Here is a 26,746-nt window from a genome sequence, read left to right on the forward strand (position 1 = left end):
GCATTCCCAAAACAGCCGCCCCCCCAATATGATGCTATAAACAGATATCCTACACAATTCTCGTCTATGCCCAAAGGGAAAAGAAAACAAGCTTCTATAGCTTTTCTGCTGTTAATGGCGCATCTACTCTACTTCGCCTTGACGGCGTCTTTGATGCCCCAGCTGCCCACCAGCGCCATGGACTTCTCGTCGCCGGCCGCCAGCCGGTCGTCGCGCAGGGTGTCGGCGAGGCAGGTCCACGGATCGCGGCCGCCTCCCCATTTCAGCAGGTTTTCCTTGAGACGCTCGCCGTTGGCGCGGGAGACGGCCATGCCGCCCTCGCCGCCGTTGAAGACGACGCGCCAGACGCGCTCGGCGAGCACGCGGTCAAAGAGGTAGCTGTAGTAGGTGCTGCCGTAGCTGTGGAGGTGGCCGAAGAAGCCCTGCCAGCGCGTGCGCGGGGGGTCGAGCGGGCCGTGGGCGAAGCGCTTGTGGATGTCGTGGAAGACATAGGTCGAGTCGAACGAAGGCTCCGACACCTCAGGCGAGTGGTAGGCCTGGTCGACCATGGCCAGCAGGATCTGGTGCTCCGTGTCGATGCCCTCGAAGCGCTTGGCGACCTTGATGCGCTCGGCGACCATGTCGTAGGGCAGAGGACGGTCCGACTTCCAGTGCCGCGCGAATAGGGAGAGCACGGTCGGGTCAGCGGCGAAGTGCTCCATCAGGGTCGACGGCAGCTCGGCAAAGTCAGTAGCGCAGCGAGTACCCGACACATTCTGGAACGAAGTGCGCGCGAGAATGGAATGAATGGCATGGCCCATTTCATGGAAGAGAGTCTCAACCGAGTAAAAGGACAAGAAGGCGGGCTCGCGAGCATTGTCATTCTTGGGGAAGTCGCAGACTAGAGCGATGGTAGGCAGTTGCTTAAGGGGGCCGTCACCTCGCGAGACTTCCATGCCGTCAGTGGCAGCCTGTTCGGGCGAGTCAAAATAGGGCATATCGGGACCGTTGAGGTCGGCGGCGGCCTCGTCCACCTCGTCGGGGAGGATCTCCCGGGAGCATCGCACGGTGAAGTGGGCTGGGTTTGGCGACTTTTGCGGCCGGTAGAACAGGTCGCAGTACAACACCGCCACTTGCTCGCCATTGTCGGACATGACGTCAAGCCTCTTGACATCAGGATGCCATGTCTCACCTGGGAGGGTCTCGCGTGGCACGAAGCGGATGCCGTATAGTCGGTCAAACAGGCGAGAGAGCCCCTGCATGACGGTGCCGACGGAGAAGAAGGCTGTGAGCTGGTCCTCGTGGCGCACCTTGGATCGCATCTCGGCGCGGATCTTTTCCATGTAGAAATCTCTGTCCCAGGGGTGCAGCTCGGCATCCGGCATGGCCAATCGCTCGCGCTTTCGGTCGAGGAGCTCGCTCAGCTCATGCTGGATCATGGGCGCGTTGTGCTCCCGGAGCGCCAGCAGGAATTGCATCACGGATGACGGAGACTTGGCCATCATGCGGTCCTTAAGCGACATGTGGCCATGGCTCTGAAAGCCTGCAAGTCCGGCGAGCTCTGCACGTAGCCTTAGCATGTTTTCCAGGTAGCCAATGGTTCTCGTCGATGCAGTGCGCTGGGTAAGGTAGATTTCCTTGCGAGTGCCCTCATCGTACACGCTCTGCAGCGCGGCCGCTGCCTCTGACCCAGTAGTAGGGATGGAGATTTGTGAGCGGACCTTGAGCGTAGAAGCGAGGCTCGGGTACAAGCCGTAGAAGCGATGGGACGGCAGAGTGACCTTTGTCTTTTCAGGGCCCATGGTCTGGACAAAGGCAGAGCCGACGTCGCTGATTTGCGAAGACAGCTCGACAAAACGGTCGCGCGACTTCTTTGGCAGATTGACGGCCGACTTCATGAAATCGAGCCTGAGGAGATCCGCGACAATCTTCTCCTCGTCGGTCCACTGGTCCGTCACCTCAGGGCGGGAGATGGCCTCGTTGAGCTGGTCGCTGAGGCCAGTCATGGTGTTGAGCTGGTTCATGTACTGGTAGACGAGGGACCAGGCGTCGGTGGCGGCCTGCTGGAAGCGGATCTCGGGGTGCGTCATGCGGACAAAGTCGGAGAGGTCGAGCACGCGGCAGAGCAGGTCGCTGAGGCGGTCGAGGTCGCGGACGACGGCGCGGTAGTCGTTCGTGGAGGAGGCGGCGAGCACGCGCTTGACGATGCGGGTGGCGCGGTCGAGGTTCTTCTGGGCAAAGACGAGGAAGCCGTCCGGGCTTGTGAGGTAGCGGTTCTTGAAGAGGCCCTGGCTGCGCTTGAGGCTGAAGCTGGCAAAGGTGCTCGAGGGCGCGTCGAAGAGGTCGCGCAGGACGGCGTCATCGTGGTCGGGGCTGACGCCGTGGCTCACGAGGGGTCTGTGGGTGTCGGCGGCCGCTGCGGTCGACAGGCGCAGACGCTGCTGGAGTTGAGGCGGCCGGGTCACGCGACGGCGGACGCATCGCGTACAGACCCAGAGACGGCTGCCAGACGACAGCATGGCGGCGGAAGGCGGGTGGTGGAAGGGCTGCTTATCATTGAATAAAACAAGCGGTCTGGGATGGAACAGGAACGGTGAAAGAAGAGATAGAATTGGCCGAAATGATGATGACTGGGCGCCATGGAGTGGTGGCGAGAGGTTGAGGCAATAGAGAGGCGAGATCAGGAGGAGATTTTGCACATGCCCATGCAAGGAAGGATACCGAGTACGGATAAGATAAGTATGTACAGTACCTATAATAACCAAGGATAGCGACCAGGCCGGGGGCTTTTTGCGGGTGTTAGCGGGTTGTCCAGCGCCACACGGAGAGGGTCGGTCGGTACAGCGGGCTGCAGTGGACGATGGCGCTGTGGGGGTTCTGCACCAATGTTACCTGAGGTTGCACTTCCTCTGTGTAATGGACAGCTTCATTTCTGATTTTTGAGCCCGGATGTTGTAGCATCTCAATAGTCTTTACAGCTGCATGCAGTCTTCTGGAGAAGAAAAGAGAGTGAAAATGTCGAAACATGAGTGTACAGTCGTCTGTCAACCTCTGCTGAGCTGGCCTGGTCGATGCTACAGTGAGTGACAGGCGGCGTTTATTAGTGCTGCCTTAGCTGCCTTTAGCGCAGCGTTAGCGGCCAGCTGCATGCCATCAGTGGCGGCGATGGCCGCCTGCAAAAAATCTGCTGCGCCTTCTCTCCCGGCTAGTTGAAATTGCCTGAGTGCACCACAGCTTCCTTGGCATTCAAACCCGTCAGCGCAGCATCACCCGTTACACTCGCCCTAATAATTACTACTAAGCAATAATCTGCTCCAAGCATCTAACCGGCCGCCAGGGTCATTCCCTCGGTCTCGCAAAAAGTTCACCAATTACCACGGTCCAAATGGTCATCTGTCATATGTCCCCCGCCCGGTCTGCGTCCTCCGCCGGTTCCCCACACCCTTCCGGCATACCTAAAGCGGCAATGCTCGGGGATCTTGACCGTCGGCTCGTCGCGGACCACCTACCGTCCCCCGCACTTGCCACGGCACCTGCCACGGCTCAGCGCACGCCGATGCCGATTTGCAACCAAACAAGATACACGCCATTTGTTAACAATTATATAGTGTTGAATTAGTCTATAAGTCTCTCTATGTATTACTGTGTTCTGTATGTGCCACGATTATACAATATCTCCGCTGACTGATGCCGATGAACAATGAGTCTAGAAAAGAAAAGGAAAAGGAAGGAATATGTAACAATGAGAACAACAAAGTGATGAGAAATAGGAAATATGCAATCAAGGAAGGCAATGTGTTTTTCGGTGCATGATACGCACCCCTCCATCATCTGCCCGGAGACGCTCCAGAGCCGTCTCCCATCAACCATCTACCACGCAAAGCTCTCGACGATGAGCTTCAGCGGCTTGTCCCTGCGCTCCGGCTCCTTCGCCAGGCGCGTCACCAGGCCGCGCACCTGGTCGGCCATGCCCGCCGGCCCGCACACCACCACGACCGTCCCCCCCGCGACCCAGTCGAGGTGCTCGCGCAGCGCGCTGCCGATGCTGAACCGGCCAAACGACACGCTCACGTCGACGTCGCCCCAGCGGCGCTCCGAGCCCTGCGCGCCGCTGTACGCGCCCAGCATGTCCTCGACCGCGTACACGAGCGGCATGCTGCGCACCGTCCAGAACAGCCGCTTCGACCCGCGGCTCGTCAGCCCGCCAAACTTGTCCAGGAACGGCAGCACCCCCGTGATGCCCACCCCGCCCGCGAAGCAGATCATGTTCTGGTACTCGGGCGTCGGCTGCACGTGGTTGTCCTGCAGGAACGTCACCTCCTCGTTGTACGAGCCTTCCATCAGCACTGGGATCCCGACGTCGCCCGTGTGGAACGCGCCGAGCTTCGCGGTCAGCCCCCGCTGCTTCTTGATGAACAGCGTGACGCCCGTCTTGCGCCGCGCCGTCGACGACGGCGGCGCCCACGACGACGTGGCCATGTGCGTCGGCGTTGACAGTGCGTCCCCGGCCGGCGGCCAGATCGCCTTGTCCAGGTCCATCCCGTACCCGGACTTGTTGGTGTTGTCGCAGCTGCTGCCGGCGACTGAGAATGGGTGGCTCTCCCACACGCGCCACCCGCTGATGGTCGGGAAATGGAGGTAGACGTGACCCCGCGCGCTGACGCCCGGGATGTCGACGCGCATGTAGTCGGCGTCGACGGGGCTGATATACGCCTTGCGGACGCCGCGCCGACACGCGCGCGCGAGCCGCACCGCGCGGTCGAAGCCCCAGACCGAGATCGCCACGTACATCCACGTCTCGAAACCGCGCTGCCGCCCGAACCGCAGCACCACGTGCTGGTAGCAGCCGGCGATGACCAGCATCGTGACCACGATGTGGATGACGACGAAGAGCTCGTAGGCGCGCCGGCGGATCGGCTGCACGCCGGTGACGACGAGCACGAGGAGCCCGATGACTCCCGTGGCGCCCCAGAGCCAGTAGCCCTGCGTGACGAGCACGCTCATCGTCATGGCGTACCAGCTGACCGAGTAGGCGTAGAAGAAGAGAAAGCTGTGCAGCACTCCCTCGAGCACGCAGATGACGGCGATCCAGCGGTGCATCATCAGGAACGTGGTGCGCGGCCAGTTGGTCAGCCACAGGAGCACGTTGTTGCGGCCGGCAAAGAGGATGAGCAGTGGGAGGTTGGCAAATGACAGCATGCCCAGGCGGTTGGAGACGTGCGTCAGCTGCTGATGCGTATCGTTCTTATACCAGTAGCTGCCGGGGAGGAACCAGTACCCCGTGCCAGAGAGGACGATGTTGATGATCCAGATATACGCGATGAACATTGCCTGCCCTCGCGTAGGCATCATGAAGACGTCGCTGATGAGTTCGTTCTGTCGCGTGCCGATGAGGGGAGGATCGATGACGTAGGCGTGTAATCGGGAGACGAAGGTAGCCGGCCAGGGAAGAAAGCGAAGCAGCGACATGCCAATGGGTATCAGGGCGCAGGAAAGAAATAGAATCAAGGCGTATTTCTCGTGTGTAATCTCTATCCTTGTCAGACTGACAATGTTGTCGTAGCTGGGCTTCCACGCATCGTAGGGCACTGTTGCTGTGTAGTTGAGAGTGGCGTGTTGGTCGATCGGATGCATCTGAGTATGTTTTACCCGCGCCCATATTTGAGAATATGTTTCAATCGAGCTGTTATCTTTTCCTGGGCCTTCATCCCACCAGAACCGCTCCAGGTCGAGTTCCGATTCTTGCTTACATTCCTGGTGTATACACCACGCCAGCGTTTCCAGATAGGGTTCGTATTCCGCGTTGCAGTAGGGCTTTGTTTCGGTCCCATTTTCCTGTCCCGTATTCCTGTCTGGTCCGGCCACGTCGGGGTTGAGGAATCGTGATATTGACATGTCGGCTGTGCAGTTGGTCATGTAAGCGATGGTGTCCCAGCATGCATGGGCACATGCCGGCTCGTATAGTCGAATGCCATATCCAATGAGTCCGTTCTGCGTCTTGCCACTGGAGAGGCCCAGGTCGTCGCCCGCAACCATGCCGGCCAGGAGGGCGAGCAGTAACCCGGCTGGCCGCCCCATGGTGCTAATAGACGACGTCCGTCAAGGCGATTAGTTCGCAACGCCAACCAACAGAGTGTATCAAGAGACGAGCTGAAGAGACTGCAATACTTCCTATAACTTGGAGAATTGCATGGTTTATTCGCTACTCAGTACAATGATCGGCACACGGGGTCTGTCGAACAATTATACCACGGGCCAACACCCCGGCCGGGTATTGGAATACGGACATGGCGATTAAGGTTCGCCCGCGTAGCGCATCTTCACCTATCTCGCATAAACATGGCGCCCACTTGGCATTCATCTCTCCTCCACCTAGAGCAGAAAATAGAAGCCAAGGGTGCCATGGCAGCTGGTTGCATCCCGTAGTGCGTGGAGTCGTTTCAGGCGCATCTACACACACAGCAGGCGAGGCGAGCCCACCAGGGGGGTGTAGCGTCATCTATTTTCGCTCGCATGCATTGACGAATAGCTAGTTGAGTTCCCGAGAGAGCCGGCCGGATCCAGTTCAGCTCAGTTCAGTTCAGCGCAAGCTTGGCCGAGTCGCCTGAGCGCGCGGACGTGGAGAGAAAACACTGACTGGAAGTCCCAAGTAAGTGTGCTTGCAGAAGCATTGACTAACCATACGATCCCAAGTCAGAGAGTCGAATGCATTCACCTGTGCTCGTAAAGGAGTGACAGTCCACGGAGGCTCTATGCCCCCTTCGGTAGTAGACACAGACCTAGCGGTGCGGTTTCGTGGGTCGCCCGGAGGCATGGCCACGCGAGGGCCTGTTTGTTTCTTCATCGGCGCTACCGGTCCGAGTCAATGCGTGGTATTTCCATCTATACAATACCCCAAAGCCCCCAAGCCAAAAGGGAGAAACGTCAGGCACAGCTGCAAACGGGCCCTGACAAAGTGGCGCAAACTGCCTCTCGATGCGGGAGGGACTGGCTGACTGACTGGAGGGTAAACCAAGAATGAAGAAACAAAACACTTGGCGACCTGAATCTTAATCCAGCGCGGGCTGAGCGCACCGCCGTCCAAGGTCCGTGAACGGTTCCCTAATTTGTCTCGGGCAATGTCAAGGCGCATGGAATGGATCAGCTAGCAGGGGACAAGTTCGTCAAGGCCAGGAACAGGGCCTGAGAGTTCGGCAAAGGATTTTTGTTTTTCTATGCTGGCGGGCTCATCAGTGGAACCGCACTAGTCCGAGTTGGCACGTGGATCGGAGGACGTCATGCCCAAATCAGGCGATTAGTCAGGTTTCCCACCAATCATTCGCCGCGACATGCAAGTCAACTCAGGAACGCCAGGAACAGCCACACATCACTATAAAACAGCCACAAAACCGCAAGCATCACAACATGGCCGCCAAGACTTTGAGTATAAATCGGGGGTATCTACAAGTATTATTATGACCGCCCGAATATTGCAGATTCTATTTTTATATGTTTTACAGGTCCTGATTAAACTGCACCATCTATCCCATTGATAGTAGCCTATATAGCCAAGCCCCAGCTATGTATGTAGGTATGTTCTACAGGCACTGCGGATATAACCGCTCTGTTATACATACAACACTCCAAGCACAACATAATTCTCGGGCATAGATGGACATTTTTATTAATCTCCGGCGCCGCAAAATGTGCGCCCAATTCAGCAAATTTCCGACTGGCCCTTTGGCATATCTTGGTAATCTCCAATAAACACAACTACCCCTCACCTCCGCGTCTCATGAGTTGCTCAGCCACAAGGATGCTTGGATGGTCGTCACGCAATAACAGAGCATCTTCCGCACTCTGACCGCGCTCTGGGGTCATTTTCGTAAGAGAATCAGCTGTTCTTTTATCTTTAACATGCCGTGCCGACTTAACCCACCAATTTTGGCAATTTGCCGCTTTGATACCGGTTGCGATGCAGTGGGGATGCGTCGCGAGGCCCATTTCTCGTCCGTTGCCTGTCCGTCGTCGACCGCATTTCCCTTCATGCCGTCCCTTCATGCCGTCAGGGGGTATACGCGGCAAAGTCCGTGGGCTTGGCTTAGACTATTCAAGCTGACAGATTGCGATGCGCTCATGAACCGGGCCCTGTTCCCGTCGCGTGCTTGCGGCTCTTGCTGCTACCCACAAGCCGTGCGAGACCCTCATACCCTGCTCGTCACGGCTGTTGCATCAAACTGGTACGGTTCCTGTATTATGCAAGCGGTACTAATCTGATACAGTGCGTTCCTCATTGAATCCAGACAAAGCGCATCATGGCCGGGACACTCAGCATCGCATCCGATAGTACGGTACCATCCGCACGCAAATTTCCCCTTCGCATGCACTGGTCTCGACGAAAAATCTCCTGATAAATGCCACAGCGGCCCTCGAGCTCATGTTTTAAGGGAGCAAATTGCCTCACCTATTCCTAGGCATGTTTCAACCTATTGACATTACAGTCGCTCCGGTGATCCCTTACAGCACCGTTGACTGTCGAGCTACGACACAACTTGCCTGCTTTCTGTTCAGTACTGAATAGCAGCAGAGTCCGTAGATACATGGCAATTGCCATCAATGCGAAAAAAGTTTCCCCCTTTTTTCCCTTTATTCTTTCATTCCCTCACTTCCTGGGTCGCCGCGGGCATTATCTCGGATTCCTGGGACGTACCACGGCGTTCAACCATTCACCGCAGAAAACACTCACATTACATGGCTACCCGCAGTATTCATCATAACTCCCAGGGTGAATCAATTTCCAGACGTCATATTCCGATTTTAGCTCCGGGGCACTTCTCAATGCGCTGTGCTTGTTCGGCGGCAACGTAGAAGTTCTTGTACATAGACCATTTGGCGAACCATCTTGATATCCCCCATCGGAAATGATGCCCGTAGTTTTTTCATTATCATACTGAGTATTACGGGTGCTAATATAGGCGTCAGTAAGCCTAACGCTGTATGTTTCCGACTCTCTGTGGATTGTCTTGACAACTGAATCGTTTGTCCAACTCTCGAGGGGCGCCCGGGCGAAGTATGAGTGGGAGTTGGTAACGTGGCCAACCAGCCCAAAGGCAAACTTACCAACACGATGGTCTACTAATGAGCCCTCAGAGATGGATTCAATAAATAGCGTTCAATATTTTGGTCATTGCAAGGGGGCCCCATCTTAATGAAGCACAGCACAACACCGTCCTTGTCTGCCGGGTAGGCTGCACTGAGGGGAAAGTAATACTCTTGGTATCCGATGGGACAGCTCTTTTGACTACAGTAATTTCAAAAGGCTTTACAAGTATTCAAACCTCATTTTTGGAATAGAGTTTCTTCGGCAGCCTTGCCGAGTACTTTGTTGGCATTTTTTACAGAGTTTGATCTGGGTTGCTCATGAAGTTCGGATTCGGGCTAAGAAGCAGAAGCTGGTTGGCACACACACAGTACATTGACAAAGAAAGTATAGGAAGAGAAGCATAAATGGTTTGCCTAATATTGAATCCCCTAACACCTTAGTTTATTGCTTGTAATTTTTACTACGACAAATTTGACTACGAGGAATGATGCTCTGATACTTTACATCATGGTGTTGGAGCGCAGCAACAATGAGGTGGCAAACAGAAGCAGTATTCAACCGCTCAAATAGTTCTTGTCATATTCTGAAATGGGACATGATTACTTCATGATTACTCAATCTTGTCTTTATTGTACAATACTACTCAGTCACCAGCCACTTACACCAGAAGCCAGAGCTGACTGCGCCACAGCTCTCACCAGCCACATTTGACCGGATTATCTGAAGCTCCCCCTTCCGAGCTCAAGCCACACCAACACAAGCTTGTGGCTTGGCTCGACGGGACGCACCGGAAAGCGGACAATGTGCTGGCGCCGACAACTTTGCTACACCACCGGCCCAGAAATGACGCCTCGTTCCTAACTGCTATCCCAGCGAGGTCACGTTTATCAAATTCCGCAACCCAACAATGGCTGCTCGAGTCCTCTTGCAAAGGGTGCGTCACCAATCCCTCGATTCAATTGAGTCACGGTCGTCCCTTTTTCCGAGCCCAATGAGCTAATACTCCTCACCAGCGCGCTCTGGCGGCTGCTGCCCTCGGTGGTGTGGCCCTCATGCCGGCAACGGCTCTGGCAGAGTCTCCCGCTGTAGACAAGGTACGATGAAGGACAGAACCTGTCGTCTTTTGACGTCTCTGGATAGATTTACCTTGAGCCTTGGAACTTTTCCCACGGCGCGACGGTGAACCACGACCCACCGCTAACCAATCCTTCTCGCAGCGGAAACCCATCTACGACGACTTTGAGGCCCTGCCCTCCCCCGCCTCGACTCCGGCGTCCGCACCGCAAGCCATCGAGCCCAAGCGAGAAACTAGCAACAGCAGCAGCGGCGACAAGGCGCCCTCCGGCAACGGCGAGCTCGCGGTCGTCCGGCCGCCGCGCGGGCCGACGCCCACCGACCAGCTGGCCGTGCAGATCGGCAAGGCCCGCCTCGCGCTCTACCGGTACGCCGTTGCTGCCGAGGACCGCGTCAACGCGACCATGGACCGGGCCTTTGGCCTGGAGCAGTCCTTCACGCGGACGCTCGCCTCGCTTGCGCCCGCGCGCGAGTCGGGCGAGCGGCTGCTGCCTGGCGCCGTGTACGTGCTCGTCGCCGCAATGGCTGGCAGCATCGTCGCTCGCAACCGCAACGTGCTGCTGCGCGCCGCGGCGCCCCTCGCCTTCGGCGTCGGCGCCGCCTGGACGGTCCTGCCGGTCACATCGCGCAACGTGGCCGACCTCGCGTGGGAGTACGAGCAGCGCGTGCCGGCGGTCCGCGACGCCCACCTGCGCGTCCGCGAGGGGCTGGAGAAGGGCGCGAGCTTCGCGAGGGTGCACGCGCGCCTGGGCGTCCGCTACGTCGACGACAAGGTCACCGACGCCAGGGAGATTGTCGAGGGCTGGGTCAAGCAGGGCAAATAAAAAAGAGGTCGGAAGAAGGGAAGAGGGGCGTGCGGGAACGGTATCTTGACAAGTATAAAAAGACATATGCATTCTTTTCGGATGCAAAGGGGACGCTAGAAAGAAAGGCTGGCAACTGATTGTACCATCACATCAAAAACGTTTATAGATGATGTAGCAAGATTTCATATTTTCTTTGTTCACAAACTAGGAAAGCCCACCTTCCGCTCTTGTTTTTCATGAGTGATAATTTCACTGCATTTCGGACCATGCATCCTTGTCTGTGGTCTCTTCAAGTTCAATATGTTCAAGCAACTATGTAGGGTTTGTATCCTCGACTCGCTTCTTATCGAGCCCCCAGCCCGTCCTGTTCCATCCTTTTTGGTCTATCCTGTAAACTCCGTGACATGCAAAAAATTCCTCGCTTATTTGTAATTTCAAAATGTTCTCCCAGAAGAGAGCTGCCCGCGCCTATTAGTCTATCCCTTTTGGCCACGAGCTCTAGAAATCCACGTCTAAGCCGCAGAGGCCACCGGTGTCTTGTCCGACTCCGAGGACGGAGGCGGCTGCTGGCGATCAGACAGCGACTTTTTATTCTTGGACAGGGCGCGCGCATGGCCCATCTGCCCACCGGCGGCCAGCGCGCTCGCGTTGGTCGACTGCGCCGCCTTGCGGGCCGCCTGCAGCTTCTGCTTCTCGGTGGGCTGGCCGAGGCCGCGCAGGTCGTCGAGGACGCGGGCGCGCTCCAGAAGGTGCGGTAGCGCGAGGCCCTCGCAGACGTCGACGTACGAGCGCGCCCTGGTGATGGCCTTGTGCGCGGACTCCTTGCCGGGCACCATCTGCGCCAGCAGGTACTTTGTGTTGCCGAACTTGTTGTTGACGGCCATGGCCGTCGCGACGTACTCGTCGACCACCTCGCGCCAGGGCAGCAGCCCGCCGTCGGCGGCCGCGCGAAAGCAGCTGGGGTTCGTCTCCGCAGCGGTGGCGATCATGGCGCCGTCGGCGCCGAACTCGGCGGCGAGGCGCAGGCCCTCGTCCTTGGACTCGACGTCCCCGTTCATGAGGCACGCGACGCCGGCCTCGCGGCAGACGTCAGCGACCATACGCAGCTGGCCGCGTATGGCACGCTCGCGCGGGCGCATCGGTGTCGTGCGGCAGTGAACGGTGAGGCCGGTGATGCCGGTGGCGACGAGCCGGCGCACGAGCGCCTCCGTCTCGGCGGCCGTCTCCAGGATGCGGATCTTGACGCTGATGCCGATGTCGTAGTGCGGGGTGATATCGCGGACGAGCGCCTCGAGGATGGCGATGAGCTTATCGGGAGTGCGGAGGAGCGCCGCGCCCATGCCGCCGCTGGTGCTGAAGGGCTTGGGGCAGCCGGCGTTGACGTCAATGCCGGCCACGTCGCCGGCGACGAGGCGCGCCGCCTGCACGGCGAGGTCCGGGTCGGCGGTGCCCATCTGGAAGACGAGTCTATTGGCCTCCTTGACGGGGTCCGTGGCGTAGATGACACTCGTCTTAGCATCCGGCGGGGGTTCCTTCAGGCCGTGGGACTGTATGCGGCACCATTCGACGCATCCCGTCTGCTCGTTGACTGTGCGCGTGGTGCCAATGATGGCGCGGTCGATGGTCTCAGGGCCTAGAATATTCCAAAGATCTCCCATTAGAAACTGTTCTTGGGATGAATAAATGTGCCGATTCATCCATGGACCTTCACTTACCCCAGACAAGGTCCGCGCCGTACTTGAGCGCCAGGAGTCGCGACGGCAGCTCTCCGGAGCGGACCATGGGCGCTAGGACGACTTTGCCGCGATAGTCGACACCCTTGGCGGGAATGGGAACTTTTTTTACTGCCTCCGTCATGATTCTCCGTAGCCACATGCCTCCTTCAGTTGTGTGTACGATGCTTGATAGATTCGGCGGACGATGACTGGCGAGTGGCGACGCTGAAGTGGGCGCGCAATATTTTTTGGCGGCGCCTTATCTAATCTAATCGCCTGTTGGCCACTACAATACATGCAGTACCTCCAACTTTACGATGTAGAGTTTGTCGTGCATGCAGCATATCACAAGGCATAATATGCCAGAGCGCTGATAGACCCTTACACTCGATTCAAACCAAGGGCTGTCTGCCTTGCAGAGACGGCCGTATCGTATTCAAATGGCTTCACTGTAACGGACGCGGCCGGTAGCCAGCGCTCGATCGTGATGGGAATACAGGGGGACTTATTTTACTACTAAAACCTTAGGTGCTGAGGCACTAACGCTGGCGGCTCGCTGAGATCCTGGCAGGCCTCCAAAAGCGGTAAATCCGGGGCCAGCGTCTGCTGCAGGCACTGAGTTGCGCTTGAGCATGTTAAACGACTGCTGTGCTGATAATGCTGTCGCTTCTAGTCATTGTAGCTAAAGGCCAAGACATCACACGAGGCTATAAATAGAGGGTTCATGCGCTGTAAGCGCCTTGACTGACGGAGCCGGTACCCACGCTACAAAAGCGCAGGCACCTTCGTATCGAGTATGCGCCTAGGGCTTTTAAAAAAGGGGGGGGGCGCTGTAGATGGTGAGTTTGAATCGCGGGGCAGAGCCCGAAATAGCAGCACAAGAGGCCCTACAGGCAGGCCGTTGAACCCGCTGGATGGAGAAGGCCCAGATGGTGCCGAGGTAGTGATGGGGTAATAATAGAGAGAGGACAGATGCCAAAGGTTATTTCGTGGTGGAATTCAATGTCAGTGAAATCAGAGATGGCAATAACGGTTGCTGGGCGGCAGCTAATAGCCCTGCAATAATGATATTAGCAAGGGGCCGTTGTTAAATACCAGACGAACCTCAACTGGTATTATTGAATTTTGGCCATCATGGGCTGGCTGGGTAGCATTGGGCTGGGCGCTCCACGACGAGCTGCCTGTGCGATTTATTATTACCAGTATTTCTGATAAGCGCCTCGAACCCACAGGCTGGTATGAAAATGAAAGAAATGGGCTCAGGAGTTGTTGCGTCATGTTAATCCAGCCGCAAGGGTCAATGTCTCAGGGGCGGTTCCTGGCCGGGCGAACCATGAGCAGACAAAGAACCAGCCCGTCCCGCCATACCAGTTAGTATTTCCTGTCGTGTGTCTGCCTGCTTTACCAGTCAGTTAGTACGAATTGTGCTCGATGCTAGTGCATCCTATCCCCTCCTTGGCTCGTATCTTTTGTAAAACGTTTTCTGGGACACGGGACGGGGTCTGTTCTACTCGGGACCCTTGACGGCGCCCCAGGCTGCTATTATCGTGATCCGAGGACCCTATATTAGCAACAACAAGCTTCGGCTTCGCCCAGCCAAGACGACAGAGGACAAATCCTCTCCAACAAGAGACCGGATTTCCTTTTGGTATATCCACTCCATTCAAGGGTCTCCTCGACTTGCTCCATGCCACAGGGCAACCAAGGCAGGGTTGAGAGCCACAGCGCGCAGAGGCTTGGCCTCCTCCGTATTTAGTGGGACAACGCCTTGTTTCTGCTGCCCTTTTCCCCTTCTTATTGTTTCTCTCTCTGGCCTTGTAACCCCTGCTGCGGGCCATTTGCTTGATGAATGTGAAAGCTGGCAAGGCTCACTCACTCACTCACCCATCTGTCCATTCCAGCCAAGGCCACGGCCAACCTCCAGCTTCCAGCGGCTTGCCTTGGTGTTGCCGCCGACAGTGGGCGGGCTCCCTTGTTGATCAGACCAGGCTGACGCTGGTTACCGTACCTTGCTTTACCTTGCCTTGCTTTGCCTTGTCCATTCTCCATTTCTTGCTTCTGCTCCTCGTTTCCCCGTCTCCTAACCTAACCTAATTAACCAACTCTTTCCCCTTGTTCCTGTTGCGACTTCCTCTCTTCACAGCCCGTTCGGACACGCTGGCGAACGAGCCACGCAGCCACAAAGATACGAACGAAGCGCTACCTATCAGACCTTGGTCGTGCAGGTGGCCTCTCATCTCGAGACATTCTGGGGATATTTTAGACACCTGCTACCCCTCTGCCGGCGCATCACTCTTGCTGCAGCTTCCCTTCCCGAGCTCAAGCGAGTGACATTGGAGCGCACCACCAGACAGTGGCCTGCCCAGGTACCGTCTTCCCGTCATTGTCGCACACCACTGTCAACACCACAGTGCACCCACTGCCGCACTGTACCCTGACGACCACACCTCATTCTGCAAACCAAACACCCGCAATCAATCAATCAAATCAAATCAATCAACCCATTACGCGTACCGCTGGCCGGTCCGTATACGCGCCCCAGACCAGAACGGTCGCCTCTCTCTTCTGCGGCCATCCTTCATACACCCCCTCCCTCTGCCTCTGCTTGGCCGCAGCAACTGGCGAGGCGATACGGCGCATCCCCTCCTCCCAAAGCCGGGCATGAATCTATGCCATTATTCCACCACACGCTATGGAAAATGAAGCCTCCTCCAGAAGGGGCCGCCTCATGGGCAAGCTCTTTGGTAGCAAAGATCGCAAGGTCTCCGAATCCGCCAACGCTACCAGCCTAGACGCATTTCTACACAGCTCCGACAACTTGCAGGTGACGCATCCTCCCCCGCCGCCCCCGCCAACCACTCTACCAAAACTCGACACCACGATATCGCGATACCCCCAGGCTGCTGCCGTCAATCAGCAAGCCCAGTTCAACCGTCCAGTTGCCGCCGGTTACCTCGATCTCTCTGCCACCAATGCCACTCGAGCCCCTCGCCCAAACAAAAAGGGCCTTCTGATACGCTTTTCAGAGGCTCGCCCAGAAGTCATAGGTCAAGGCGGCGATGAATGCGATATCCCAACTATGGAAATCTCCCGGGCAAAGTTGGCACGCTCCCCTCAGCCCCCTCCCCCTCCTCCTGCTGCTGTGCCTCCCCAACGAGTTCCAGTTCCACCAACTGCCGACATATTCCGACCGAAGCGTCTAGCTAGAACCCAGACCGGTTACTCCTCCATATACTCTCCAGAAACGGGCCCAGAGAACAATGGCGATTCCGAATACCCTAACAAGTGGCGAGAGTCACCGCCGCTGCCCGGAACACAACCCAAGCTTGACGTCCCTAGCAAACCTGCCGCGGGCGGGCTCCTCGCTACCCCGACCCACGACGAGAACCGCAAGTCCTTTATCGAAATGCAAAAAGCACAGATGCGAAAAGCTGAAGGCCAGGCGTTTGCGAAAGCTGCACGCAACTCAAGTGTTGCTTATGATGGTAATTGGGAAGATCCAGCCTCGCCCGCTACAGCACCGCCTACGACAATTGCAGAATCTCCCCAAAGCTATGCTCCGAAAAAGTCCCTCGACTACAGCCCGGCGACATCGCTGACATCGATGGCATCCAGCACCTATCCACCGTCGTTACCATCCCCCGTCCAGGCCACGGCGCAACCAGGCTTTCCCCCACCCAATGAGGACATAAGGCCCATGGCGGCAAGAATGGCGTCCGTAAGACTCAACGACACGATGGGTGGCGATGGTGTAGAGGCTCTGGACACTTTCGTGCGTCGAACCACACATCTTCATGAGCTGTTCCGCCTTCACGCAGAAACAGTCGTGCCTCTGCAAAGCTGCGAATTGAAAGACCTTGGTCGCGCCGGGCTCTGGTGGTTCCTGAAAGGTCGCCTAGGTCTTGAGCAGGCCATTAGAGAGAAGCAGCCCAACGCACAAGCCACGCCAAAAGCCCAGATGCAAATTGACCTGGATAAACAACAAGCCTACGCCAACTTGTCCAAAGCGTACTGGCTGTGCCAGCACGCCATACCGGAAACTTCGCAAGCTCGCCGCCTTCCTCCCGACTCCGAGATTTTGGCCGCTACGGAGCAACTTATGTCCTCGCTCAAAAAGCTGGCCATGTCTATGAAGAGAAATGCCATTCTCCCTCCTGAAGAACCCTTCCTACCTGCCACCATCGACAAGGCAGTTTGGCTGGAATACCCAGCTATGAGTCAAGACATGATTGCGTTGTTATCTGGCGATTGGGGTTCGGGAATTTCGGCTATTCATAAGCCAACGGCGAACCTGCAGATCCTGAATGCGCTGCCGCTCGGCGATTCGGCAGACTTTTTCAGCTACGGCCGAGTTGCAGCAGATTGCTTTCTCATGGAGCAGGGAAGAGAAGCACAGCGATTTTACTTCTCTTGTTTCCTGTCAATCCTACGACCGCAGACTGAGACTGGGCTGGTTTTCATAATTGCTAGCCAGAACGGTGTGGTTGAACTGGCTATACAGGATAAAAAGGGAGGTCCAGTGTGGGAGGATCTGCGTTGGCGCAACGACACCTGTACTCTGGAGTTGCGCCTACCCCGTGGATTCCTGCTTGCCGTACAACTGGCGCAAACAGACTACCGCATGCTCTGGAACATGTATGACTTTGGAGCCCGGGTTCGGTCAACGTTGAAACCTCGACCAGACGAAACGGTGGTTTTTAGAAATACGCTGCCGTCGTTCCAGTACATCGACTCTGACCCGCAGTCGCGTGTTTTCCCCAAGGACGCTGTGGTACAATGCGAAGTGGCTCTCTTTGAGAGAGTGTATAAAGAAAACGGTCCCGCCGGCCAGAGAAACTGGCACTCGGGGTTCCGCATCGCAGCGGTGACGGGCCCAAAAACGAGAACGTTGAATGGAGTGCAGCACAACTACCCGACTCTGTTACCGGTGCAGTTTGGTTTCTTCCGTGACGGCGAAGCGCCGGCCCTTTCTATCAAGTTTGAGGGAAATCGACAAAAAGGGCGCATGGTGCTTACTTTCAGTGACGAGAAGGAACGAGTGCGATTTCACTCGCTTATCACAGGAACGGCGCTGGAAGTGGATGAACGCATCTTTGCCAATGTACCACTACGCAGCCTGCAAATATCGGAAAAGATGAGTGACACGACGGGCATATTGCCGTTTGGGCGGATGCCTTGGAAGGCGGCACAGGTCACCAATGACGAATTTGGACCAAATGGGGAGCAGCCGATGACTGTGCTGTCGGACAAGCTCAAGGTGGTGCTGGAATATCAGAATGGCATGGTGACTGACCGAATCAACGTGGCGCCGGGAGAGATGCGTCTGCGGTTGGATGTCTCTAACAAGTTGATATTGCGCATGCTGCGTCAGCCACAGCAGGACATGACGGTGTCCATCTCGGAGGCGCAGGTTCCCAAGGAGCTGGCGGCGGAGATGACCCGTGGACTGCAGCTAATACGGCAGAAGCCGACGATACGGACGATGGAGTTTAACAGCCTGAGGGAGCTGCACGAGTTTCAATACGCGGTGACGGGATACGAGGTGGTTTTCGATGCGATGGCGACGACGTTTGCGATTGCCCGGCGACGAATGGTTGTGCCTATCCATAAGAAGTGGGAGGCTGGCCTGACGCGGATCCAGGTAGTGCGACAAGAAGACAAGCAGGTTCAGATGTTGGCGTTTTTCGAGAACTGGCACCATGGGCACTGCATGAACTTTGTGCTGAAGGGTACGGACGTGTACGAGTCGTTTCAGCGGAGCGGCAAGGCGGGGATCAAGTTTGTGGATGCCAAATTTCCGCTTCCCCGGGTACCAGAGGACAAGGACGGGGATATTGACGACATGGCGTTTGTATGTCTGGATCTCCCAGACCTGCCGGGAGAGCACGACGATATTTCGATTTTGTTTGAAACGGAACTAGGTAAGTGGCGAGATGATGCTGAGTCGAGATGAAGCGAGGACGAACTAACAAGGGTTACAGATCGTGACCGGTTGTGCGAGTTTCTACCAGCAACGGTCAAGGAAGGAGGCCGACTGTCGATATCGCGACTTAGGTAGAAGGGAAAGGGAATCCGAAGCATGTGTTGTGGCATGAGGAAGAGGTGAAGGCGGTGGAGAGCAAGTAAATCCAACATGGCGATATCCTTTTTTTTTTTTGGCAAATATGTTAGCACATTGCCGGATGTTTTACAAAATGCATAGCAAATGATGGGAATAGCATTAGTAGAAGGATGAATTATGTCAAGAAAAGAAAGAATTCAAGCATGACGAACTATCGATTCGACTTACAGGGCGCGGGCAGGTGGGCGTGACTAAAAGCGGAAGGGAAGAGAAGCTTTGTTGCATGATGGGCTGAGGGCAGTGGAGGAGGAGAGCCCAACCAGAGACGGGATGGCGTGCATGTGCCTGGCTGGAGTGGCAAGGGATGGAGCGGCGGAGTTGTAAGCTTTGAGTAGTTTTCCGTGACTCCGTGAGAAGATGGCGAAGTGCATTGGGAAGTTGAGTAGAGAAAGTGAGTTTCGGGCAGTTGGAAGGGATGACTTTGTCACGTCCTTGGTTTGTCAGTCGGATGTAGCGGATGTACTGTGCTACAGTTGGTCGGGGTAATTAGATGGTGAAAGAAAGAAGCCTGGAGAGGGGGGGCGGCTAACTAGTATATTTCTGTTTCTTGTGAGAGCCTGGATGGGCGGAAGATGCTGAAAAGATACCGAGTTAGCGTTGGGTGACGTTCAGCTGCCTAGGTATAATAAACTGATGAAGCTGGCTATGACGACACAATGGGATGGGATGGGCGATGCCCGTTTTCTTTGGGCTCAGGTGCGCTGGGGGCGGACTGGCGGACTGGGCGGGTTTGGTGGCCGGCTGGGTTAAGTGACAAGGGATTCATCTATTTATTTGTATGAAAAGGTGGCCAGTCCTACCTTTCTACTGACTGGGTCTGCTTGACGATTTCTCCTCTTGACACCCTTTTTTTTTTTGTTGCACTCGACGAATACAAGCATTTACGCGCGGCCGACCGAGGAAAGCGACGACGGAGCACAAGACGTCATTCGACCAGAACAAGCTTTGGCGAAGCTACTACGTACTACGCTCAGTAGGGCAGCCAGCTTGAGCTACCTCTGAGCAAGCGAGCGAGCTTACGGGCAGTTTTAAGACGGACAAAGAACAGAAAGAGACACGAACTGGGTTGACTCACTTTCTGCGATATTTTCTTTCATTCAGCTCGTCGCGAGGGACGGCCAGCATCGGGAAGGCAAGCAAGCACCTTGCATTGCATCACTAGCACGACCTTCGCGAGCACTTTTCCCGCCCAACATTTTACCAGCCAAGCGGGGTCATCTTTAGCTGCCCAGTAGTGCCTGTAACGTTAGGTAAGCTGGCGAGCTGGTCATCTCCGTTGCAACGCACTAATTAACCAGGCTTTATAGCGGTTCAACGGCCTACTGGACATACAGTAGCACTAAAAAATCACAGCGCATCAAACGCCCATCAGCATCACATCACAGCGGATCGGCGCGCTGGGATTTTCAGCCTTCCAGGACGCCTCCTCAGTGGTGCTTCTCTTGTCTCCCCGCCTCCCGCCTGTGAGCCCCTCCATCAGAAAGGGTCAAAAAGGAAACAGAACAAGGCCGAAAAAAAGGACAAGAAGTCATAGCCGTACTACCGACGACGCCCTCGAACAACCCGACGCTCCCAGATATATTCTTGCTCTCTTCCCTCTGCCCTGGCCTTCTTCTCCCTTCCCTACCCATCCCGCTCTCGTCCTCGTCCACCAGCTTCATCATGACTTTAATGGGACTTGTATCGTCGAGCAGCCGCAAACGAGGTATGTGTCTTTCCTTTTTGTTGTTCACTTGCTATTCTGCCTGGCCTCTTCTCTACTACTACACCAACCACTGCCGCTTTTTATTAGCTGGCCAGGCTTGGCCCATGTGCTGGCTGGTTGGCTGGTTGGCTGGCTAGGCTAGTGCCACTACCTGACCCGGGCGGCTTCCCAGCTTCTTTTCCCACTCACTGTTTGGCTCCCGCGAAAAAGGCCCCTCCATCAACCCCATCCATCCCCAAAGTCATCTGCTCCCGTCACTCTCAACGCAGACTCTGAGCTTTCCTCTTTTCCGTCTTGCATCATCCCTCGAAAGAAACCGCACGCGACCATTTTGGTAGATCACCGACGCCTTCGTCCCTATCACAACGCGCCCTCTTCTTCTGTTGACCTTGCCGGCTGAGCTTCCCTGGGCCATGCTGGGCTAAGCTCTGCCGAGTCCCACCAGCGCAGTCTTCAACCTCTTTGCCACCGTTTTCCTAGTTTCTACCTCATTTATTCTTTTCTAGCATTTATTCTTTTGGGCTCCAATCTGCCTCGCATTACTTGCCCCCAGACTCCAACACTCAAACGCGCGCCCATCCCTGCAACATGCTAACAGGCTGGTTTGGCTCAACTGAAGCGGGCAGCCGAGCTTCCGGATCAGACAGCGGCAGCAGATCCGACCCCGACGATGACACCCAAATCATGGAGCCCGATCAGGGAAACGGTACGTCTAAGAATTAAGATAAAACTAAACCGGTCCGCGGCTTTGCGCTTGCTCTCGCCGGGCCGTGTCCGCCAGCGTCCCCAACTAACTGGTTCCCCCGCAGTCCTGTCGCACATCATATCCCAGCTACGTCCGGGTGCCGACTTGAGCCGCGTCGTCCTTCCCACCTTCATCCTCGAGCCGCGCAGTATGCTCGAGAGAATAACAAAGTTGGTCGCCCCTCATAAATCTCTTTACCTTTATCCCAAGCTAACCCGCACCTCGCAGCTTCATGTGCCACCCGGAAATGCTCCTCCACATCCCCACCATAGACGATGACGTCGAGCGCTTCGTTTCCGTTGTCAAGTTTTACCTCAGTGGCTGGCACATTCGACCTCCGTACGACCCCTTCCTTGGACTTTGCTGCGAAAAACCCCGCTAACATGTTTCCTCTAGAGGTGTCAAGAAGCCCCTCAACCCTATTCTCGGCGAAGTCTTCTCATGCTACTGGGACCTTCCGGACAACAAGAAAGCATACTACATTTCTGAGCAGACGTCGCACCACCCACCCAAGTCGAGCTACTTTTACATGGCACCCGACCACCACATTCGCATTGACGGCACCCTCAAGCCTCGCAGCAAGTTTCTCGGCAACTCCGCCGCCAGTATGATGGAGGGTATTGCCTTTTTGAGCCTTCTCAACAGAGGCAAGGACAAGACCAAGGGCGAGAGATAGTCAGTGGTCCTACATGCCATTGTGCGCAAATTATCGTACACTAACAGTCCTTGCAGCATCGTTACTCAGCCCAACATGTATGCCCGTGGCATTCTATTTGGCAAGATGAAGTACGAGCTCGGAGACCACAGTTTTGTTCGCTGCCCCGAACTCGACCTCACCGCCGACCTCGACTTCAAGACCAAAGGCTGGGTCAGCGGCACTTACAACGCCGTCGGCGGCGTCATCAAGCGCGAGAGCACCGGCGAAGTGCTTTACGAGATCTCCGGCATGTGGCACGAGAAAATGTCCATCAAGAATCTTGCCGTACGTCCTCGAGGAATTTGGCCAAAGATGTGTTATTAATAGATAAACAGACTGGACAGAGCGAAATGTTTTTTGATGCCACGCATGCCAAGCCCAGCAACCCCCAGACCCGGCCCATTCCCGAGCAAGAGGAGCGTGAATCCCAAAGACTATGGGAGTTGACGGCCAAGGCTGTCAAGGAGCGCAACCACGAAGTAGCCACGGACGAAAAGACCAAGATCGAAGACCGCCAGCGTGCGGAGGCCGCTGCTCGCGCCCAAGAAAACAAGGAATGGCAGCCCCGACTATTCCGCGCCGTCAAGCCCTCTGCCGAAGAGTCTGAACAGGGCGAGGAGAGCCTAGAATGGATCATTGACGCCCACATGTATATTTTCCTTTGAAATTTGCATGCCGCGCCTTTTTTGCTAACTGATGTTATAGTGACAGCTCGGCTTCTCCCGATGAACAAACGAAGCAGGTTCTGTCTATATTCCCTGTCCTGCCTGGGCAAAACGCTGGGAAAGTACCGGCCGCTCCCTCAAACGACGCAGCGCATGCAGCGCCATCGCCTACCGCCGCTAAACCTGCCGCCTCCGGGAACGACCTCATTGATATTGGCAACGATGCGTCCGCGGCACCACCCGTCAAGCCAGCCGACGACGTTGGAGCCATGCTCAAGGAGACGGGCAAGCCTGGCGAGGGGTCGCTGATTGATCTGTAATTCAGCACACGTGGTTTGTCTGCAGCTAAAAGGCCCTTCTGATGCAAACAGCGCATCGTGTGGGTTCATGACGGGGGTTAGTTATTTTGACGGTTCTTTGGCCCTTTTATCATATTTAGTTACTATTACTTAGAGATATTTACGCTTAACGCATGTTATGTCGGTGCGGCATTTGCTTTTTTGGTTACGGTCTGCCTTGGGTAGTGTGGATGGCTACAGAATACCTGGTCATCGGGGTCGCGAGCATTCAACATGATACAATGACTTTGAAACTGAGTTGCTCCATGTGATGCAAGCCACGGATGAGGCACGTAGTGATTTGGAGAGAACTTGGGTTAATGGAATAAATGGCCTTGTAAAATTGAGCGAGTACAGTTGATACATGGTATTTACGTGCCCATCCCACAATACTTTTCGTGCCTTCTGCACTCCGCTGCGAAACGCATTTGTTCCAAACCCCCCCAATACGAAAGACCCCAAAAACGCCATTCAAAGTATACAATTTCCATGCTTTCCTAGCACCAGACCCTTGTTTTCTGTTTCTTGTTTCTCTGTTTCCTGCAACTTTCCCCCTTCCTTTATCTCCTTCTCTCCTTTCACCACCGCCGCCTCGTGGGTTCGGGCGAGGGCGAGCGGCTCGCGCTCTTCTCGTCGCGGCCGCGCGCGCGCAGCCACTTCTTGGTGCTCAGCGTGAGGTCGCGGTCGAGCTCGTCGCTCGGGTTCTTGCGGTGGATGAAGTTGCAGAAGCCGCCGCGCATGCAGCCCTCGCCCGAGTTGAGGCGGCAGCAGGCCTCGCGAAAGTCCGTCACGGGACTGAGCTCGCAGTAGATGGGCCGCCCGGCGTACCACCGGCTGTTGAGCTCGTCGCAGGCCTTTTGCGCGGCGTCCTCGTACTTGAATCGAGCGTAGACGTTGCCGATGAGGTCTGCAGGATGCGGTGGTTAGCTCTGGTTTTCAAGGAAGGGAAGGGGACACACGCACGATCATTGTTATTGTCACACACAACTAGCTCCTCTAGCTCGCCGTACTTGCACAGCTCGCACCAAATGTCCTCGTAGAAGGCGTCGAAGTGATTCTGCAGCTGCGACGGGTTCATGCGGTTCGCGTTCTTCTGGTCGTAGGCCGGGTTCTGGTACAGGTTGGGCATCAGGATCGTCTGGCTGTAGGACGGCTTGACGTGCTTGCGCGAGCACCGGTCGCCGTGCCGGCACGCGCCGATCTTGAAGTAGAAGGAGCAGTTGACCTTGTCCTGCTCGGTACCGAAGATGGAGGCCAGGAAGTTGGCCATGGCTGGTGGTGGTGGGCGCGCTTAAGTCGCCTTGCCCAGGGTTTTTGAAGTTGTCGCGAGGGAGTTTGGGAAGGAAAGCCGAGGGGGAGCGACAGGCGTGGTATAGAGATATCACAGCCGCTTCTTGAAAGAAAAGAGGAGAGGAGTAGAAGAGAGGACCAACGAATTGGAGGATGCAGCGTGATGGATGGATGTACTTTTTGACATTCAGTGACACGGGAAATTGAGCTTGTACGCAGCAGCTTTGCGTGACGCCACAGCGATGTGGCGTTATCACGTGATGTGGCTGATTTGTAAGGCGAGTTCCAAGTACAGCTATCCACTATTCATCACGTGGCGCAGCCCAGTCCAGATCCATCTGTTTGCCTGTCGATTTTGCATCCGACTCTCACCTTTCTACACCTGATTCGTCATGTAGTGATGCCGTCGTAGCGACGATTGCTCACGTTCTATTCAAGGTAAGACTTTTCTTTACTTCTAGTATGTTTTCCATACATTTCCCTGCACCTCATATGATGGTTCAATTTCAATTGAATTCTGCAATTCTGAGAGGCTTGATTTTCTTCGAGCTATTCTGCGGATAATTACACAACTGATTATTTGGCAACTTGTTTATTTGAGTTTTTTGTCAATCCTTGTTCATTCTTTCCAGTGGCTATTCTTACATGTGCCCTCTTCTAACATGTCCATGCCAGAGCTAGACACACCGCATCGCCTCCTTACGTGTTGGTCGGGAACATGGCCGGGTAGCGGTCGCCCGCCGTCTCGAAGTCGTTGGCCATTGTAGACAGCGACGCGAATTCGTCTTCGGACAGCGACACCTCGGCCGTGTTCTCCTGCAGCCGCGCGATCGAGGTCGTGCCGGGGATGGGGATGACGGCCGGCAGCCCCTGGCGGCGATGGTGAGCACGCACCCACGCGAGGGCCAGCTGCGCCACCGTGCAGCCCTTCTCCGCGGCCAGCGCCTGCACGCGCGCCGTCAGCTGCAGGTTGTGATCGAGGGCCGGCCCATGGAAACGTGGGAACATGCCGAGCCGGCCCTTGATGTCTCCAGCGCCCTTGACCGCACCGGTAAGAAGCTAAAGGCAGCGAATCATGTTAGCTCAGAGAAAACCTGGCTACTGTGTTTCTGCACGCTGCAACATTTTCGTAGGGGGAAGACTTACACCTCGGCCGACGGGAGAGTAGGCCATGATGGGAATGTCGTGCTTGGCGCACGCGGCCGCAATACCGTTCTGCAGAATGTCTGGCGTGAACAGGCTGAGCTCCAGCTCCGCAAGCTGCACCGGCACCACCGCGACCGCGTCCTCGACCGTCTGCACCGAGCACTCGCTCAGCGAAATGCCCCCGACCTTGCCCGTGTCGACGTACTCCTCCTGGATCATCCGCAGCGTCGCCGCGAAATCGGACTTGGCGTCGCGGCGCGCGAGCCCGAACACGTCGAGCTTCTTCTTGCCGCCGAGCTGGGCGAGGACATTGTCGAGGGAGCGCCGCACGAATGCGACACTCGTGTCGGGCGAGAGCGTCGTGGTGTCGAGGCCGCCCTTGATGCAGATGACGACGTGCGCGGCGTCGTCGGGGTACCGGGAGAAGTACTCGCGGATGAAGAGCTGGCTGTTCCAGTCCGGGGGGCCGTAGAACTCGGCGCCGCTCCAGAGGCGGCAGCCGCGGTCGAAGGCGGCCTTCATAGTAGCGATGATGTCGTCGAGCGTCAGCCTCTCACGGGCGAAGCCGAAGCCTAGGATGAGAGCGTTGCGTTAGCAGTGCTGGCCTTGTGGCTTCTCAGCAGAGATGGGAGCAACTGTACCCATGAGGCCGTAGCCGGTAGTGCCGACTTCTTTTCCGAGAATTTGGACCATGGTGTAACTAGATGTAGATGTGATGGGTAGAGTATACCTATACAGGGATGGAGATGCATCGAGAATTGGCTTTCCATGGTAATGTATGGCGCTACTTATACCCAACGAGAACATCGAAGCAAATGCGCATCTTCAACAAGCTTTCCAAGCTCGCGCTAGCTTGTCCGCACCCGAACATTGGATGTCGGATGGCCCAAACCAACTTAAGTCCGGGGGCCGGCAGTCTGCCATGCCTGTGGTGGGCCTCCACCTCCTTGCGGCCTGACCAGGCTTAAGTCCGTGGCATCTTATCCCGAGCGTTCAATTCCCGGTAGTTACAACTGGAGCAGAATTACAGTAAACATACCTTGTCCAGCTGCGGAGCCTCCGAGCACCCGCCAGACACGGCACGCGCACGGATCGGCACTGGGGTGCTGTGGTGACCGGCCCATCCTCTGTAAGCTCCTCGTCGTATCTCCGTTTCGGCGATGCTCACCAAGCAATCTCTCATCGTGATCCTGGAGCTCAGTCATACTTTCTGTGCTTAATTACGACGGACCTGAGAAATGACAAAGATTATTGGTAAGAGGTCATCGAATTGAAGTGCCAATTTTTGGGTTTTGAGGGTCTATCCTTTACCCAGAGTATATCTCTTAGTTGTTCTTCTGGACTGTGTCACATGGCTTTTTGCGCTATCAGACCGGGATATTC

General features: G+C 55.9%; 8 protein-coding genes across 8 annotated transcripts; 3 read left to right on the forward strand and 5 right to left on the reverse strand.

Moving 5' to 3' along the window:
- Nucleotides 1-128: 128 nt before the first annotated feature.
- ISF_03701 (metallopeptidase Mip1) lies at nt 129-2,498 on the reverse strand (the record flags this gene model as incomplete). Its single annotated transcript, XM_018847307.1, has 1 exon — nt 129-2,498. The coding sequence occupies one exon, from the start codon at nt 2,496-2,498 to the stop codon at nt 129-131; it is 2,370 nt and encodes a 789-aa protein (XP_018705514.1).
- A 1,351-nt stretch (nt 2,499-3,849) lies between these two features.
- ISF_03702 (ferric-chelate reductase) lies at nt 3,850-6,057 on the reverse strand (the record flags this gene model as incomplete). Its single annotated transcript, XM_018847308.1, has 1 exon — nt 3,850-6,057. One exon carries the CDS (start codon nt 6,055-6,057, stop codon nt 3,850-3,852), a length of 2,208 nt encoding a protein of 735 aa, XP_018705515.1.
- Nucleotides 6,058-9,968: 3,911 nt separating this feature from the next.
- ISF_03703 (Apolipoprotein O) lies at nt 9,969-10,959 on the forward strand (the record flags this gene model as incomplete). Its single annotated transcript, XM_018847309.1, has 3 exons — nt 9,969-9,995; nt 10,075-10,155; nt 10,279-10,959. 3 exons carry the CDS (start codon nt 9,969-9,971, stop codon nt 10,957-10,959), a joined length of 789 nt encoding a protein of 262 aa, XP_018705516.1.
- Nucleotides 10,960-11,453: 494 nt separating this feature from the next.
- Nucleotides 11,454-12,798, reverse strand: ISF_03704 (tRNA dihydrouridine synthase; the record flags this gene model as incomplete). The annotated part of the gene is made up of 2 exons (XM_018847310.1): nt 11,454-12,574; nt 12,657-12,798. The coding sequence occupies 2 exons, from the start codon at nt 12,796-12,798 to the stop codon at nt 11,454-11,456; spliced, it is 1,263 nt and encodes a 420-aa protein (XP_018705517.1).
- A 2,550-nt stretch (nt 12,799-15,348) lies between these two features.
- On the forward strand, nt 15,349-18,714 carry ISF_03705 (hypothetical protein; the record flags this gene model as incomplete). Its single annotated transcript, XM_018847311.1, has 2 exons — nt 15,349-18,577; nt 18,638-18,714. The coding sequence occupies 2 exons, from the start codon at nt 15,349-15,351 to the stop codon at nt 18,712-18,714; spliced, it is 3,306 nt and encodes a 1,101-aa protein (XP_018705518.1).
- Nucleotides 18,715-21,070: 2,356 nt separating this feature from the next.
- On the forward strand, nt 21,071-22,909 carry ISF_03706 (Oxysterol-binding protein; the record flags this gene model as incomplete). Its single annotated transcript, XM_018847312.1, has 7 exons — nt 21,071-21,188; nt 21,292-21,397; nt 21,456-21,566; nt 21,624-21,902; nt 21,960-22,209; nt 22,260-22,573; nt 22,630-22,909. 7 exons carry the CDS (start codon nt 21,071-21,073, stop codon nt 22,907-22,909), a joined length of 1,458 nt encoding a protein of 485 aa, XP_018705519.1.
- Nucleotides 22,910-23,505: 596 nt separating this feature from the next.
- On the reverse strand, nt 23,506-24,197 carry ISF_03707 (splicing factor U2AF 35 kDa subunit; the record flags this gene model as incomplete). The annotated part of the gene is made up of 2 exons (XM_018847313.1): nt 23,506-23,834; nt 23,891-24,197. 2 exons carry the CDS (start codon nt 24,195-24,197, stop codon nt 23,506-23,508), a joined length of 636 nt encoding a protein of 211 aa, XP_018705520.1.
- A 719-nt stretch (nt 24,198-24,916) lies between these two features.
- Nucleotides 24,917-26,056, reverse strand: ISF_03708 (Aldo/keto reductase; the record flags this gene model as incomplete). The annotated part of the gene is made up of 3 exons (XM_018847314.1): nt 24,917-25,276; nt 25,364-25,935; nt 26,005-26,056. 3 exons carry the CDS (start codon nt 26,054-26,056, stop codon nt 24,917-24,919), a joined length of 984 nt encoding a protein of 327 aa, XP_018705521.1.
- Between the last annotated feature and the right edge of the window lie 690 nt (nt 26,057-26,746).

Source organism: Cordyceps fumosorosea (assembly GCF_001636725.1).
Source record: "Cordyceps fumosorosea ARSEF 2679 chromosome Unknown scaffold_7, whole genome shotgun sequence".
Taxonomy (NCBI): domain Eukaryota; kingdom Fungi; phylum Ascomycota; class Sordariomycetes; order Hypocreales; family Cordycipitaceae; genus Cordyceps; species Cordyceps fumosorosea.